Source organism: Pipistrellus kuhlii, unplaced genomic scaffold (genome assembly GCF_014108245.1).
Source record: "Pipistrellus kuhlii isolate mPipKuh1 unplaced genomic scaffold, mPipKuh1.p scaffold_m20_p_93, whole genome shotgun sequence".
NCBI classification, from domain to species: Eukaryota; Metazoa; Chordata; class Mammalia; order Chiroptera; family Vespertilionidae; genus Pipistrellus; species Pipistrellus kuhlii.
The window spans coordinates 564,294-582,144 of NW_023425599.1; the positions used below are offsets into that span (position 1 = coordinate 564,294).

General features: G+C 42.0%; 1 protein-coding gene across 2 annotated transcripts in view; it reads left to right on the plus strand.

Annotated features, from left to right (window-relative positions):
• Positions 1–17,851, plus strand: part of GXYLT2 (glucoside xylosyltransferase 2) — a 173,541-nt gene that overhangs the window by 61,468 nt on the left and 94,222 nt on the right. For both annotated transcript variants that reach the window (XM_036428845.2, XM_045578262.1), the window contains exon 4: positions 7,894–8,145. In XM_036428845.2, the coding sequence (XP_036284738.1) occupies positions 7,894–8,145 (252 nt within the window). The remainder of the gene's footprint in view (positions 1–7,893; positions 8,146–17,851) is intronic.

A 17,851-nucleotide genomic window follows, 5' to 3' on the forward strand; every position in this document is an offset into this window, starting at 1 on the left:
CTGTATAGGATGTGTGTGTGTTGTGAAGTCTGTATGGGATGTGTGGGTTGGGGGGTCTGTATAGGGTGTGTGTGTGGTGGGGGTTTGTATAGGATGTGTGGGTTGGGGGTCTGTATAGGATGTGTGTTGGGGGGTCTGTATAGGATGTGTATGTTGGGGGGTCTGTATATGATGTGTGTGTTGGGGGTCTGTTTAGGATGCGTGTTGGGGGTTCTGTATAGGATGTGTGTGTTGGGGGTTCTGTATAGGATGTATGTTGGGGGGTCTGTATAGGATGTATGTTGCGGGGTCTGTATAGGATGTGTGTTGGGGGGGTCTGTATAGGATGTGTGTGTGGGGGGTCTGTATAGGAGGTGTGTGTGTTGGGGGGTCTGTATAGGATGTGTGTGTTGGGGGGTCTGTATAGGATATGTGTGTGTTGTGGGGGTCTGTATAGGATGTGTGTGTTGGGGGGTCTGTATAGCATGTGTGTTGGGGGGTCTGTATAGGATATGTGTTTTGGGGTGTCTGTATAGGATATGTGTGTGTTGGGGGGTCTGTATAGGATGTGTGTTGGGGGGTCTCTATAGGATGTGTGGGTTGGGGGGTCTGTATAGGATGTGTGTCGGGGGGTCTGTATAGGATGTATGTGTTGGCGAGTCTGTATAGGATGTGTGTGTTGGGGGGTCTGTATAGGATGTGTGTTGGGGGGGTTTGTATAGGATGTGTGTGTTGGGGGGGTCTGTAAAGGATGTGTGTGTTTTGGGGTGTCTGTATAGGAGATGTGTGTGTTTTGGGAAGTCTGTATAGGATGTGTGGTTTGGTGGTTGTATATAGGATGTGTGTTTGGGGGTCTGTATAGGATGTGTGTGTTTGGGGGTCTGTATAGGATGTGTGTTGGGGGTCTGTATAAGATGTGTGTTGTGGGGGTTTGTAGAATGTGTGTGTGTTGGGGGGTCTGTATATGATGTGTGTGTTGGGGGTCTGTATAGGATGTGTGTGTGTTGTGGGTCTCTATAGGATGTGTGTTGGGGGGTCTGTATAGGATATGTGTTTTGGGGGGACTGTATAGGATGTGTGTTGTGGGTCTATATAGGATGTGTGTTGGGGGGTCTGTATAGGATGTGTGTGTGTTGGGGGGTTTGTATAAGATGTGTGTTGGCGGTTCTGTATAGGATGTGTGTGTGTTTGGGGGTCTGTATAGGATGTGTGTTGGTTGGTCTGTATAGGATGTGTGTTGGGGGGTCTGTATAGGATGTTTGTGTTGGGGGGTCTGTATAGGATGCGTGTTGGGGGGTTTGTATAGGATGTGTATGTTGGGGGGTCTTTATAGGATGTGTGTTGGGTGGTCTGCATAGGATGTGTGTGTTGGGGGTCTGTATAGGATGTGTGTGTTGGGTGGTCGTTATAGGATGTGTGTTGGGGGGTCTGCATAGGATGTGTGTGTTGTGGGGTCTGTATAGGATGTGTGTTGGGGGGTCTGCATAGGATGTTTGTTTTGGGTTCTGTATAGGATATGTGTGTTGGGGGTCTGTATAGGATGTGTGTGTTGGGGGGTCTGTATAGGATGTGTGTGTCTGGGGATCTGTATAGGATGTGCGTGTGTTGGGGGGGTCTGTATAGGATGTGTGTGTGTTGGGGGGTCTGTATAGGATGTGTGTTGGGGGGTCTGTATAGGATGTGTGTTGGGGGGTCTGTATAGGATATGTGTGTTGGGGGGTCTGTATAGGATGTGTGTGTGTTGGGGTGTCTGTATATGATGTGTGTGTGTTGGGAAGTCTGTATAGGATGTGTGGTTTGGTGGGTCTGTATAGGATGTGTGTTTGGGGGTCTGTATAGGATGTGTGTGTTTGGGGGTCTCTATAGGATGTGTGTTGGGGGGTCTGTATAGGATGTGTATGTTGGGGGGTCTGTATAGGATATGTGTGTTGGGGGTCTGTATAGGATGCGTGTTGTGGGGGTCTGTATAGGATGTGTGTGTTGGGGGTTCTGTATAGGATGTATGTTGGGTGGTGTGTATAGGATGTGTGTTCAGGGGTCTGTATAGGATGTGTGTGTTGGGGGCTCTGTATAGGAGGTGTGTGTGTTGGGGGATCTGTATAGGATGTGTGTGTTGGGGGGTCTGTATAGGATATGTGTGTGTTGTGGGGGTCTGTATAGGATGTGTGTGTTGGGGGTCTGTTTAGGATATGTGTGTTGGGGGGTCTGTATAGGATATGTGTGTGTTGGGGGGTCTGTATAGGATGTGTGTTGGGGGGTCTGTATATAATGTGTGGGTTGGGGGGTCTGTATAAGATGTGTGTTTGGGGGTCTGTATAGGATGTGTGTTGGGAGTCTGCATAGGATGTTTGTGTTGGGTGTCTGTATAGGATGTGTGTTGGGGGGTCTGTGTAGGATGTGTGTTGGGGGGTCTGTATAGGATGTGTGTGTTGGGGGGTCTGTATAGGATGTGTGTGTTTTGGGATCTGTATAGGATGTGTGTGTGTTTGGGGGGTCTGTATAGTATGTGTGTGTGTTGGGGGCTATGTTTAGGATGTGTGTTGGGGTGTCTGTATAGGATGTGTGTGTTGGGAGTTCTGTATAGGATGTGTGTTGGGGGGGTCTGTATAGGATATGTGTGTTGGGGTGTCTGTATAGGATGTGTGTGTGTTGGGGGGTCTGTATATGATGTGTGTGTTGGGGGTCTGTATAGGATGTGTGTGTGTTGGGGGTTCTCTATAGGATGTGTGTTGGGGGGTCTGTATAGGATATGTGTGTTGGGGGGACTGTATAGGATGTGTGTTGTGGGTCTTTATAGGATGTGTGTTGGGGGGTCTGTATAGGATGTGTGTGTGTTGGGGGGTCTGTATAGGGTGTGTGTTTGGGGGTCTGTATAGGATGTGTGTTTTGGGGGGTCTGTATAGGATGTGTGTTGGGTGGTCTGTATAGGATGTGTGTGTAGGGGGTCTGTATAGGATGTGTGTTGGGGGGTCTGTATAGGATGTATGTTGGGGGGTCTGTATAGGATGCGTGTTGGAGCGTTTGTATAGGATGTGCGTGTTGGGGGGTCTGTATAGGATGTGTGTTGGGTGGTCTGTATAGGATGTGTGTTGGGGGCTTTGTATAGTATGTTTGTTGGAGGGTCTGTATAGGATATGTGTGTTGGAGGGTCTGTATAGGATGTGTGTGTTTTGGGGGGTCTGTATAGGATGTGTGTTGTGGCGGTCTGTATAAGATGTGTGGGTTGTGGGGTCTGTATAGGATGTGTGTTTGGGGGTCTGTATAGGATGTGTGTGTTGGGGGGTCTGTATAGGATGTGTGTTGGGGGGTCTGTATAAGATGTGTGTTGAGGGGTCTGTATAGGATGTGTGTGTTCGGGGGTCTGTATAGGATGTGTGTTGAGGGGTCTGTATAGGATGTGTGTGTTGGGGAGTCTGTATAGGATGTGTGTGTTGGGTGTCTGTATAGGATGTGTGTGTGTTGGGGGGTCTCTATAGGATGTGTGTTTGGGGGTCTGTATAGGATATGTGTGTTGGGGGGACTGTATAGGATGTGTGTTGTGGGTCTGTATAGGATGTGTGTTGGGGGGTCTGTATAGGATGTGTGTGTGTTGGGGGGTCTGTATAGGATGTGTGTTTGGGGGTCTGTATAGGATGTGTGTGTTGAGGGGTCTGTATAGGATGTGTGTTGGGTGGTCTGTATAGGATGTGTGTGTTGGGGGGTCTGTATAGGATGTGTGTTGGGGGTCTGTATAGGATGTGTGTTGGGGGGTCTGTATAGGATGTGTGTTGGGTGGTCTGTATAGGTTGTGTGTTGAGGGGTCTATATAGGATGTTTGTGTTGGGGGGTCTGTATAGGATGCGTGTTTCAGGGTTTTTATAGGACGTGCGTGTTGGGGGGTCTGTATAGGATGTGTGTTGGGTGGTCTGTATAGGATGTGTGTTGGGGGGTCTGTATAGGATGTGTGTTGGAGGGTCTGTATTGGATATGTGTGTTGGAGGGTCTGTATAGGATGTGTGTGTTCTGGGGGGTGTGTATAGGATGTGTGTTGGAGGGTCTGTATAGGATATGTGTGTTGGAGGGTCTGTATAGGATGTGTGTGTTTTGGGGGGTCTGTATAGGATGTGTGTTTTGGGGGTCTGTATAAGATGTGTGTGTTGGGGGGTCTGTATAGGATGTGTGTTTTGGGGTCTGTATAGGATGTGTGTATTGGGGGGTCTGTATAGGATGTGTGTTGGGGGGTCTGTATAGGATGTATGTTGGGGGGTCTGTATAGGATGTATGTTGGGGGGTCTGTATAGGATGTGTGTGTTGGGGGGTCTGTATAGGATGCATGTTGGGGGTTCTGTATAGGATGTATGTTGGGGGTCTGTATAGGATGTGTGTGTTGTGGGGTCTGTATAGGATGTATGTTGGGGCTCTGTATAGGATGTGTGTTGGGTAGTCTGTATAGGATGTGTGTTGGGGGGTCTGTATAGGATGTGTGTGTTTGGAGGTCTGTAAAGGATGTGTGTTGGGGGGCCTGTATAGGATGTGTGTGTTGGGGGGTCTGTATAGGATGTATGTTGGGGGGTCTGTATAGGATGTGTGTTGGAGTGTCTGTATAGGATGTGTGTGTTGGGTTGTCTGTATAGGATGTGTGTGTTGGGCGGTCTGTATAGGATGTGTGTGTTGGGGGGTCTGTATAGGATGTGTGTTGGGGGGTCTGTATAGGATATGTTTGTTGGGTGGACTGTATAGGATGTGTGTTGCGGGTCTGTATAGGACGTGTGTGTTGGGGGGTCTGTATAGGATGTGTGTGTTGGGCGGTCTGTATAGGATGTGTGTGTTGGGGGGTCTGTATAGGATGTGTGTTGGGGGGTCTGTATAGGATATGTTTGTTGGGTGGACTGTATAGGATGTGTGTTGGGGGTCTGTATAGGACGTGTGTGTTGGGGGGTCTTTATAGGATGTGTGTGTGTTGGGGGGTCTGTATAGGATGTGTTTTTCGGGGTCTGTATAGGATGTGTGTGTTGGGGGTTCTGTATAGGATGTGTGTTGTGTGGTCTGTATAGGACGTGTGTGTTGGGGGGTCTGTATAGGACGTGTGTGTTGGGGGGTCTGTATAGGATGTATGTTGGGTGGTCTGTATAGGATGTGTGTTGGGGGGTCTGTATAGGATGTGTGTTGGGGGGTCTGTATAGGATGTGTGTTGGGTGGTCTATATAGGATGTGTGTACATGGGGGAGTTTATACAGATGCGCGTATGTGGGAGGTCTGTAGGGGTGCATGTATATTGGGGGAATATTTACAGATGCATGGATGGGGAGAGGCTGTATAGGATGTGTGTTGAGGGGTCTGTGACCATGGCGCTGCGGCACTATTTGCACAAAGTAGCCTGCCACGTAGCCCAGGATGAAGATGATCCTACAGAGGGCCAGGCCTCCCAGCATCCTCATGGTGACGCCCAGCCTGCCCGTGTACTGCTTCCGGGAGGGCCTTTCCCAGCAGGAGGCCTGTTCTGGGCTGGACACAGCCCCCAACTGACCTCCTCCCACCTGCGTGCTCAACGCTGGGTCCGGGCTCCTGGGGGAGTGATGCGGCCTGGCAGGCTCACCGGGAGCAGTCTTCGGGCGAGGGAGGTGTCAGAACCTGTGGGGGCTCAACCTGGCACAGACTGTCCAAGTGGAAGAGGCGCACAGAGCCCCTTTCTACAATTTATTAGCCAAAATCTAGAGATCATTAGCATTATTTGACACATGAATTTAAATAGAGGACTTTTCTGTGCTTTATTGTTCCTTTTCAATAAAATACATGGGGAGGATGTTGAGTTCTTGGGATGGGTCTTGGACAAATAAGACATCATAATTGTATTTACATATGACACCTAATTATAACACGAGTTTACTATATCTTTGTAGAATCTCCCTTCCCTCCCAACACTCTGGAAAAATAGAGAGAGAGAAAAAAAAAGGCTAGTGTGTTTTTTAAGTGTGTGTACTCAATTAAAGCATTTATCCTGATTGTGAATTAAAATGGATGTCAAAGTAATCTTTTATGAAATGGTAGATGACGATTATTTTTCATTTTATTAGTTTGTAAAATCTATTCTTCTAGTCCAGTGTTTCCCAAAGTGTGGTAACCGTACCCCCAGGGGTACGGGAAGAGTTTGGTGAGGGTCCGCGTTGCACCAGAGTTTGGTGGGGATATGCACTGCACCGTGCTTAGCTGCGCCTAATTCTACGTTCTCATGAGTACGAGGGGTACTCAGCGTTACGAAAATTTTAGAAGGGGTACACATATGCCAAAAGTTTGGGAAACACTGCTCTAGTCGATGAGAAAGATAAGTCATGTGGCTAATCAAGTGAGCTCTCAAATTATTCAAGAAGGAAACCTCTGTGGCATGTCACTAGCACCTGCTCCTAGGTGTTTATATTGGGGATCCCAGTGAAGTGTCACCTTTGTCAGCTTGTCATAACTAAAGGCTCTTCATAGCCCAGACTGGTGGCTTAATTAGCAGAAACTTATGTTTTTAGGGTTCAGGAGCTTGGAAGCCCGGAGTCTGATGCCAAAATGGCTGAGTTCTGGAGAGCCCCGTTTTGCTTACAGGAGCTGCTTCTCCTTGTGTTGTCATATGGCGAAGAGAGGACAAGCTCCCTGGTAAGGGTTGAACTTTCAAAGGAATGAAAACAGCAGCTAATTACTGTGGCTTGGATTTTTTCATTTTCCAATATGGCCACTTCTCTTTCTCTCTTAGCTTTTTTCTTGGAGCAGTTAGATCTCTGGTGTCTTAATCTCATCTAATCCAAATGCCCGCCTATGTCCCATCTCAAAGGTCCATCACATTTTGGGGGAGGGGGTTGGAATTTAATATGTGAATTTTGGAAAGACACAGGCATCCTGTCTGTAAAAGGCAGTAATGGTATTAGGATGATGTTAAGCCGGGGGTCCAGGAGGATTCAAATACTTCTTTGGTTTAATCTACCATTAAGTTTGAGGAACAACAGCAAAGCACGGCAGATTACATGGTGACTAATGGAAGCTTTGTAGTCTAGAGCCCCAGTGCAAAACTCTGGTAAGATAAGCAGTTAGCAAAGGAGAACTCATTTACTAAGTGTTTTTGCTTGAATGACCTGCAACAGGAGCAGCTTTTACATTTCACATGGTTGAAAATTTAAAAGAATATTTTGTGAGATTTGAAAATTACATGAAATTCAAATTTCATATAATGTGTTATTAGAATAAATCATATGGTTTTATTAGAATACAGCCATGCTCATTTATTTATGCATTGTCGATGGATGCTTTCATGCACAAGAGCCTAAAATATTTACTCTCTGACCCTTTAGAGAAAAAGTTTCCCTATTCCCAAGTCTAAATCTTGGCTCAAAATAGATTTCAAAAAGATGCAGAGCCATACCCATCAACACTAGAAACTAATGGATCCGGAGACAGAACATTTACTCCAAAGCATGGTGTGAGAAGTTCTTTGCACTGGGGCTCTAGACTACAAAGCTTCCGTTAGTCACCATGTAATCTGCCGTATAGCACAGCTCACGCCATGCTTTGGAGTAAATGTTCTGTCAAGCTGTATAATGCCAGACCCAACTGTTCCAAAAAGAGAAATCAGATGGCCTTCTGGGGGGATGGAAGAAGACAGAGCCACAGTTATTTGGTGATGTTTTCATTCCTTTGAAAATTTAGCCTTTACCAAATGGAATAGTGGGCCCTGAAATTGGACCAACATAGATGAAGATTTATCTTCCTTTGAGAATTTACCCCTTAATTTATACTTAACCACTCAAGTCAAAGGAGATGGAGGTATGGGAGCTAAGAGAGTTCCCTTTCTAAACTTAACAGTAATCTATGAAAATTGGTGGCATCATTGAAATCAAGCCACTTCCTTTGCTCCTGACTTGTTTCTGTTTCCTCCCTCCTCCCCTCCCTGTCACACAGGTGGTTTTAAAGGATGTGGACTCGCTCCTCTATGTGGACACGGATGTCCTCTTCTTGAGGCCCATTGAGGACATCTGGAAGCTCCTGTGGCAGTTCAATGCCACCCAGCTTGCCGCCATGGCCCCTGAGCATGAAATCCCCAAGACCGGCTGGTATAGCCGCTTTGCCCAGCACCCTTTCTATGGCTCTGCAGGAGTTAATTCAGGAGTCATGCTAATGAATTTAACTCGTATAAGAAGCACCCAGTTCAAGGTAAGGAAGTATTTTATATTTCCTTGTTTAAAATTTGGAATTTTGTCTTTTCCAGAGTCAGTGTGCTGATTTGGAAATAGACAGGTAGGGATGGAAGGAGCCAGGGAATGGTGTTTGGAGGGTTTGGGGGTATTTGTCTGCTCAGGAAAAGCCCAGGGGGTTATTAAATCTAAATCTTTAGCTGAGTTTCCATTCAGAACTATTGCGCTGCATTTCTGAGGCCTGTCATGTTTGGACTCTGAGCATATCCAATGCTTCAGAAACCTTGGGAATAGTCCTTGGCATTGCCATAGGGTTATTTACCTATGTACACAGATCTTTGTGCATGGCTGTACCTGGCCTCGTTTTTTTATCCAACAAATAACAGGAATGCTCCTAACGGAACATAAATAGAAAACTAGTAAAAAATTATCCTCCTGTTAAAAAGAATTAGGTAAATCTATAAGATAAATAAACAATATTAAGTGAAAAAAAAATGGAACAAAGCATAATATTGTAGGGTATGATCCCTTTTATGCTTTAGAAATTTCCAGAAAAATACCTAAGAGACCATAAATTATTAATTGTGGATACTTGGGGAAAGTGGAAGTGGGAATTGTAGGATGATGGAGGAAGAGGACTTTTGCTATATTTTAGATCTTTTTATGCTATTTCAATATTTATTCTATGAATGTGAAATATTATTTATTTATTTAAATAAATCTTTATTGTTTATATTATTACAAATGTTCCTCATTTCCCTCCCCCCCATTGCTCCTCTCCACCAGGTTCCCACCCAACTCTCTGTCCTTTCCACACCCCCATTGTCTTCATCCATAGGTGAACAGTTTTTGTTAAGGCTCTTCCTGCACCCCTTACTCCCCTTTTCCCCAAGAATCGTCAGTTCACTCCCCTTCCATACCTCTGATTCTTTTTTTTTTTTTATTAATTTTTTTAAAATTAAATTATTATCTGTGTATATATTTTAACATTGTCCCCCCTGCCATACATACCCTCCCTTTTGTTTCCATTGGTTGTACTTATATGCATGTATACAAGTCCTTCGGTTGATCTCTTATCTCCCCCAGACCTCCCTACCCTCCCTGCTGTAATTTGACAGTCTGTTTGTTGCTTTACTGTCTTTATATCTGTATTTTGGTTCATCAGTTTATAATGTTCTTTAATATCCATAAATGAGCGAGGTCATGTGGTATTTCTCTTTCATTGATTGGCTTATTTCACTCAGCATGATGTTCTCCAATTCTATCCAGGTTGCTGCAAATGATGAGAATTCCTTCTTTTTTATGGCAGCATAGTATTCCACTGGGTAGATGTACCATGGTTTTTTGATCCAGTCATCTGCTGACGGGCACCTAGGCTGTTTTCAAATTGTAGCTCTTATAGATTGTGCTCCTATGAACATAGGGATGCATATATCCTTTCTGATTGGTGTTTCTAGTTTCTTGGGATATATTCCTAGGAGTGGGATTACTGGGTTAAATGGGAATTCCATTTTCAGTTTTTTGAGGAAACTCCATACTGTTCTCCACAGTGGTCGCACCAGTCTGCATTCCAACCAGCAGTGCACCAGGGTTCCTTTTTCTCTGCAACTTGCCAACACTTGTCGTTTGTTGATTTGTTGATGTTGGCCATTCTGACAGGTGTGAGATGGTACCGCATTGTTGTTTTGATTTGCATCTCTCGGACAATTAGTGACTTTGAGCATGTTTTCAGTGCCTTTTGGCCTTCCTTCTGTCTTCTTTTGAAAATATTCTATTTAGATCCATTGCCTATTTTTTAATTGGATCATTCATCTTCCTTTTATTTAGTTGTATAAGCTGTCTATAGATGTTGAAGATTAAACTTTTATCAGAGATAATATTTGCAAATATGTTCTCTCATGTAGTGGACTTTCTTGTTGTTTTGTTGATGGTTTCTTTTGCTGTAAAAAAGCTTTTTATTTTGATGTAGTCCCATTTGTTTATTTTCTCTTTAGTTTCCATTGCACTAGAGGCAGTATCAGTGAAGAAGTTCTTTTGAAATATGTCTGAGATTTTGCTGCCTGTGGGTGCCTCTAGTATTTTTATGGTTTCTCGTCTGATGTTTAAGTCCTGTATCCATTTTGAGTTTATTTTTGTGTATGGTGTAAGTTGGTGATCTAGTTTCATTCTTTTGCATGTATTTGTCCAATTTTCCCAACACCATTTATTGAAGAGACTGTCTTGACTCCACTGTATATTTGTGCCTCCTTTGTCAAATATTAATTGAACAGAATGATTTGGGTTGATATCTGGGTTCTCGATTCGATTCCATTGATCTATTGTATATGTCTGTTCATGTGCCAGTACCAGGCTGTTTTGAGAACAGTGGCTTTGTAATACAGTTTGAAGTCTGGTATTGAGATCCCTCCTACTTTACTCTTCTTTCTCAGGATTGCTGTGGATATTTGGGGTCTTTTATTGTTCCAAATGAACTTTTGGAGAGTTCTTTCTAGGTCAGTGAAATATGCCGTTGGTATTTTAATGGGGAGTGCATTGAACCTATAGATTGCTTTAGGAAGTATGGACATTTTGATGATGTTGATTCTACCAATCCATGAACATGGTATGTTCTTCCATCTGTTTACATCTTCCTCTATCTCTTTTTTCAGTGTCGTGTAGTTTTCCGCGTATAGGTCCTTTACTTCCTTAGTTAAGTTTATTCCTAGGTATCTTAATTTTTTTGGTGCGATGGTAAATGGAATTGCTTTTTTAGTTTCTGTTTCTGTAAGTTCACTGTTGGTGTATAGAAATGCCATAGATTTCTTGGCGTTAATTTTGTATCCTGCTACATTGCCAAATTCATTTATTAAGCCAATTAGTTTTTTAATGGAGTCTTTTGGGTTTTTTATATACAATATCATGTCGTCTGCAAGTAAGGATAACTTTACTTCTTCTCTTCCAATTTGGATGCCTTTTATTTCCTCCTCTTGTCTAATTGCAATGGCTACTACTTCCAGTACTATGTCAAACAGAAGTGGTGATAGTGGACATCCCTGTCTTGTTCCTGTTCTTAGAGGGAATGGTTTTAGTTTTTGCCCATTGAGTATGATGTTGGCTGTGGGATTATCATATATAGCTTTTATTATGTTGTGGTATGATCCTTGTACTCCCACCTTGTTGAGAGTTTTTATCAGGAAAGGGTGTTGGATTTTATCAAATGCTTTTTCTGCATCAATTGATGTGACTATATGATTTTTATCTTTCAATTTGTTTATGTGATGTATCACTTTTATTGATTTGCGGATATTGTACCATCCTTGCATTCCTGGAATAAATCCTACTTGGTCATAGTGTATGATCTATGATGCTCCGCTGGAGCCGATTTGCTAGAATTTTGTTGAGGATTTTTGGCATCTATGTTCATGAGGGATATTGGCCTGTAATTCTCTTTCATTGAGTTGTCTTTATCTGGTTTTGGTATTAGGGTGATTCTGGCTTCATAGAAGGAGTTTGGAAGTGTTCCTTCCTCTTGAATTTTTTGGAATTGTCTAAGGAGGATAGGTTTTAGTTCTTCCTTGAATGTTTGGTAAAACTCTCCTGTGAAGCCATCTGGCCCTGGGCTTTTGTTTGCTTGAAGCTTTTTGATGACTGTTTCAATTTCTTCCCAAGTTACTTTTCTATTGAGATTTTTAGGTTCTTCCTGATTGAGTTTTGGAAGGTTGTATTTTTCTAGAAATATGTCCATTTCCTACAGGTTGTTCAGTTTGTTGGGATAGTGTTGTTCGTAGTACTTTGTAACCATCCTTTGTATTTCGGCAGGGTCTGTTGTTATTTCACCTCTTTCATTTCTGATTTTGTTTATTTGAGTCCTCTCTCTTTGCTTCTTGGGTAGCCTGGCTAGAGGTCCATCTATCTTGTTTATCCTTTCAAAGAACCAGCTCTTGGTTTTGTTGATCTTATGTATTGTTTCTTTGGTTTCTATGTTGTTTATCTCCGCTCTGATTTTTATTATTTCCTTCCATCTGCTTACACTGGGCTTTTCTTGTTGCTCTCTCTCTCTCTCTCTCTCTTTCTCTCTCTCTCTCTCTCTCTCTCTCTCTCTCTCTCTCTTTTTTTTTAACTCTTTGAGTTGTAGAGTTAGATAATTTGTGACCATTTTTTCTTGTTGTTTGAAATAGGGTTGTAGGGATATGAACTTCCCTCTCAAAACTACTTTTGCTGTGTCCCATAGATTTTGGATTGTTGTGTTTTCATTGTCATTTGTTTCCAGGATGTTTTAATTTCTTCCTTGATTTCTCTGTTTTATAGCATGCTGTTTAGTCTCCATGTGTTTGATTTCTTTGGATTATTTTTATTGTAGTTAATTTCCAGTTTTATGCCACTATGATCTGAGAAGATGCTTGATATGATTTCTATCTTCTTGAATTTGAAGAGACTTTGCCTATGTCCCAAAATGTGGTCTATCTTTGAGAATGTCCCATGTGCACTTCAGAAGAATGTATATTCGGTGGCTTTGGGGTAGAATGTTCTGAAGATGTCGATTAATTCCATCTGGTCTAGTGAGTCATTTAGGATTGATATTTCTTTGCTGATTTTTTGTTTTGATGATTTGTTGAAGGGTGACAGTGGGGTATTAAAATCTCCTACTATAATTGTATTGCTATTAATCTCTCCCCTAATGTCCTCCAGCAGTTTTTTTAATGTATTTGGGTGCTCCCATATTGGGTGCATATATATTTACCAGGGTTATTTCTTCTTGTTGGATTGCTCCCTTTAGTATTATGAAGTGGCCTTCATTATCTTTTTTTTTTTTAATAAGTTTTTATTGTTCATATTATTACAAATGTTCCTTCCCCACCACCACCACCATTGCTCTCCTCCACCAGGTTCCCACTGCACCCTCTGCCCTTTCCCTACTCCCCGTTGTCCTCATCCATAGGTGCACAGTTTATGTTCAGTCTCTTCCCATGCCCCCCTATCCCCTTTTCCCCAAGAATCATCAGTTCACTCCCCTTCCATACCTCTGATTCTATTATATTCAACAGTTACTATTGTTCATCAGATTTTTTTTTAAATTTCCTTAGTTTTTAGATTCACTTGTTGATAGTTACGTATTTGTTGTTCATAATTTTTATCTTTGTATACTTTCTCTTCTGAAAGAACCCCCTTCAGCAATTCATATAATTCTGGTTTGGTGTTGATGAACTCCTTTAGCTTTTTTTTATTAGTGAAGCTCTTTATCTGACCTTTGATTCTGAGTGATAGCTTTGCTGGATAGATTATCTTTGGCTGTAGGTTCTTACTATTCATCACCTTGAATATTTCTTGCCATTCCCTTCTGGCCTGCATGATTTCTGTTGAGAAGTCAGCTAACAATCGTATAGGTGTTCCTTTATAGGTAACTACCTTCTTTGCTCTTGCTTCTTTTAATATTCTCTCTTTGTCTTTTGCTCTTGGAATTTTAATTATGATGTGTCTTGGTGTGGTCCTCTTTGGATTCCTTTTATTTGGAGTTCTGTGCGCTTCCTGGACTTGTAAGTCTAATTCTTTCACCAGGTGGGGGAAGTTTTCTGTCACTATTTCTTTCAGTATGTTTTCGGTATCTTGCTCCCTCTCATCTTCTGGGACCCCCATAATTCTTATGTTTGTTTGCTTGAAGTTGTCCCAGAGGTTTCTTACATTATTTTCAATTTTCTGGATTCTCTTGCCTTCTAGCTTCTGTGGAGGAGTGTCTTTTGGCTCTTTATGTTCCAAATCTTTGACTTGATTCTTGCGAGCTTCCATTCTGTTTTTAGGACTCTGTAAAATATTTTTTTATTTTAGACAATGTATTCTTTATTTCTTGTTGATCCCTTATCATTTCTTGTTGATTCCTTATTAATTCTAGTTGATCTCTTTTCATATCCTCATAGGCCTTATTCATCTTTTCTAGGAAATTCTTGAAAAACCTTATAAGCGTAGATTTGAACTCTATATCCAGATGCTTTTTTCCTCCATTTCTTTCGTTTGTGATCTATCATATTTTGTTGTCTCATTTCGCAGTTACAGATGGGATGGGGTTTCAGGGTGGAGCCTGCAGCTTTCGCTTCCGTTAGCCCCGCCCTATGCGGGTCCTTCAGTACTCGCTGCCTGCACCTCTGAGAGAAAGGTGCCCTTGTTTTTCGCCTGCTGCCAAACAGTCTATGTTCTCCCCCAATGAGCCCGGTATTGGGGTTCAGTTCAGTTGGAAGTGGAGTTGGAGGTGGCGTTCAGAGCAGTCTGGAGCCCCAGTCTCCTTCCCGCCAGGGCACTCCTGTGACACAGCCGACCGTCCCTTCTCTGCGCGCAATGTGCGCGCTGCCGGGACCTCCTTTCGCTGCTCCCCAGGGTTCCGCCTTACAGCTCGGCTCCCTATGGCTGAGGCTGAGTCCCTGGGGTCTGGCCTAGAACTGGGGTTCAGAGCAGTCGGGGGTCCAGCACAGTCGGAATTTTATCTCCTTTCCGCTTGGGAACGCCTTCATTATCTCTTGTTATGTCCTTCACTCTGAGATCTAATTTGTCAGATATAAGTATTGCTACCCCAGCTTTTTTTTCATTTCCATTCACCTGGAAAACCTTTTTCCATCCCTTCACCCTCAGTCTGTGTGCATCTTTTTTTCTGAGGTGGTTTTCTTGTAGACAACGGATGTATGGGTGTTGTTTTCTTATCCAGTCTGTTACCCTATGTCTTTTTATTGGAGCATTTAATCCATTTACATTTAAAGTTATTATTGATAAGTTACTTGTTGCTATTTTTATTCTATACCCCTGTGTTCCTTCTATGCTTCCTATTTCTTTATTTTTACAGTAGACCCTTTAGCATTTCTTGCACTGCTGGTTTGGTGGAAATAAATTCCTTCAGTCTTATTTTGTCTGTGAAGTTCCTGATTTCCTCTTCAATTTTGATTGATAGCCTTTCTGGGTACAGTATTCTTGGATTCAGACCCTTCCTTTGCATGACTTTGTATATTTCATCCCATTCCCTTCTGGCCTGATAAGTTTCTGTTGAGAAATCAGTTGTTAGTCTGATGGGGGTTCCTTTGTATGTAACTTTCTGTCTCTTTCTGGCTGCTTTTAAGATTCTTACTTTGTCATTGTTGTTTGCCAATTTAATTATAATGTGCTTTGTTGTCGGTCTTCTGGGATTCATTTTGCTTGGGACTCTAGGAGCTTCTTGGATTTGTGTGGGTTTTTTCTTCTCTATTTCAGGAAAGTTTTCTGTCATTATTTCTTGAAATATCAATACTTTTTCCATTCCAACCTCAGTCTCCTTTCCTTCTGGAACCCCTATTATTCGAATATTGTTTTGTTTTGTATTGCTCCAAAGCTCCCATAGGTTCTCCTCCTGCTTTTTAAATTTTTTTTTTCTAGAAGCTGCTCTAATTGGGTATTTTTTTCCATCTTGTCTTCTAGCTCACTGATGCGGTCCTCTGCTTCTTCTAGTCTGCTCTTGATGCTTTCTATTGAGTTCTTCATAGTAGCGTTGTTATTTTTCATTTCTTCTTGAGTCATATTCATTTTCTCTAGGTTCTTCTTCATTTCCTCTTGGGTCTTACTCATATTGTCAAATTTGTCTTCCATTCTTTCTAGCCATCTTATGATCATTACTCTGTATTCTTGCTCTGGTAGGTTGCTTGCCTCTAACTCTTTTACTTCCTTTTCTGGTGATGCCTGATTTTCTTTCATTTGTGGGCTGTTTCTTTGTCTCCTCATGGTCTCTCTTTTCAGGATGTCTGGTTATGTAGATCTCTCTCTCCTGCGTTGGTTTAAAGGCACGAAATACAACACAACCAGGTACAACACACAAGGCACTGAACAGAACTGTATTTGCGATATTAATAACCTCCAATAAAGGTGACCACTAGGGAAAGGCAAATTAGGGGACAAGAGAGAAAGAAGAAGAGTAAGAAGAGAAGAGGGAGGGAGCAAAAGAAAAAGATAGAAAAAGGATATATATATCATTTGGACTATATATTGTGTGTGTGTGTGTGTGTGTGTGTATATATATATATATATATATATATATATATATATATATATATATATATTCCAAATGAAATTGGGAAACAGGGAGAAGAGAGAGAGAGAGAGAGAGAGAGAGAGAGAGAGAGAGAGAGAGAGAGAGAGAGAAATAGAATAAGAGATAAAAGGGGAATAAACTATATATATGGGGAGAGAATTTCAATTGAACAACCACTAACTCCAACAAATGCTGGCAGCAGCACCTGGAGAATGATACAATCTACAACACCCCCTGATTTCCAGCAAAGGAAAGGAAAACAGAAGTAAAAATAAAAACAACAAACAACAAACAAAAACCAATCAAATAAGAAAATACCAAACAACCACGACAGAAAAAGAATAACCAAAATATTCTCACTAAAAAGCATAAAAATACAATATAATCAACATTACCCCAAACAGCATCCAAAGGACATTGAGGAAAACAGTTTTTTGTTTGTTTGTTTGTTTGTTTTTTGCTGATTAATACAGCTCAGAGAGGGGTGTGTATGCACTTGGAACAGGGGACTGGAAATTAGATATATAGGTAGGGTAGAAATTTTAGCAGGGGGGATACAGAAAGCGTAAGGAAAATCTAAAGCAGGAAAGGGTTTAGATAAACAGGATAGCAAAAGGGGAAAGGTTAGAAAGAGAGTGATGGTGTAAAGGTCGTTTTGAGATAGGGTTAAACAATGTTAAAGGAGAAATGAAAATAAAATGAAGAACATTAATTCCAATGTAAAATAAAGAGAAAATAAAATGGCACTAAAAAAAATCAAAATGGCAGTAGTAATAATGCTTATTGAAACTAAAAATGTAATAATTAAAAAGTTAAAATCAAGTGAGGAAAAAAAAGGAAAAAATTTGTTTCTTAAGTAAAAGATGCAAAAAATGAAAATAAAATAAAAAATAAAATAATAATTAAAAAAAGAAATAAAAAATGAAAAGAATTTAGCAAAAAAAATGTTCAGTTGTGAAGGCCATTCACTTCTTCCATTATGCTGTTTGGCATGCCTGTTTCTCAGTCCAGACAGTATTGCAGTTCCCTACGTTCTGCTGCACCTCAGTGGCGATTCCTTAGTTTCCTGGTTTTTGATCAAATAAAACTAATAATAAACACAGTCAGTTTGTACTCCAGACCCTACATGGCAGTGTTTCTGGATTGATGTCCCCATCTTTTTGGCTGCTCTAGCCTTCTTTTTCTGTGGCACTAAATACTGTTTGTTTGTTTTTTTGTTTGTTTGTTTACTTTTATTTTTATTTTTTTGCCTCAGAGCTGAATCCTGGATGATTTCTCCTCGTTCTGCTTCTCAGCTTCCAGAAAAGCAGTTTCCCCCTGCTGTCTGTTAGGGCCAGCCAATCTGCGTGATCTCTCTTTTGTAATCAGAAGCAAAGAGTTGCAGGGGAACCAGCCTAGGTGCACAATGGGCTAGTCTGCGCGTACTTATATAAACAGACTGCTTTCCAACTCCTATGTTCTCCCTCCGTGTCGGATCAGAATGGGTTGCTTCCTAGAGAATCCCACTATTAGCAACCTTGTGGACCCCCATCCACTCTCTTGAATCACACCAGACCCAACAGCTGGGGGCTTTTGTGGACACAGATTTCTGAGGTCCCAGCATGCGCGTGCCTCTGCTGCCATAGCGGCGGCAGCTTCTGCGGTTGCTGCGGCTGCCGCTTTCACTGTTGGAAAACAGACACCCCGCGTCATCCCTGGCAAAATCCAA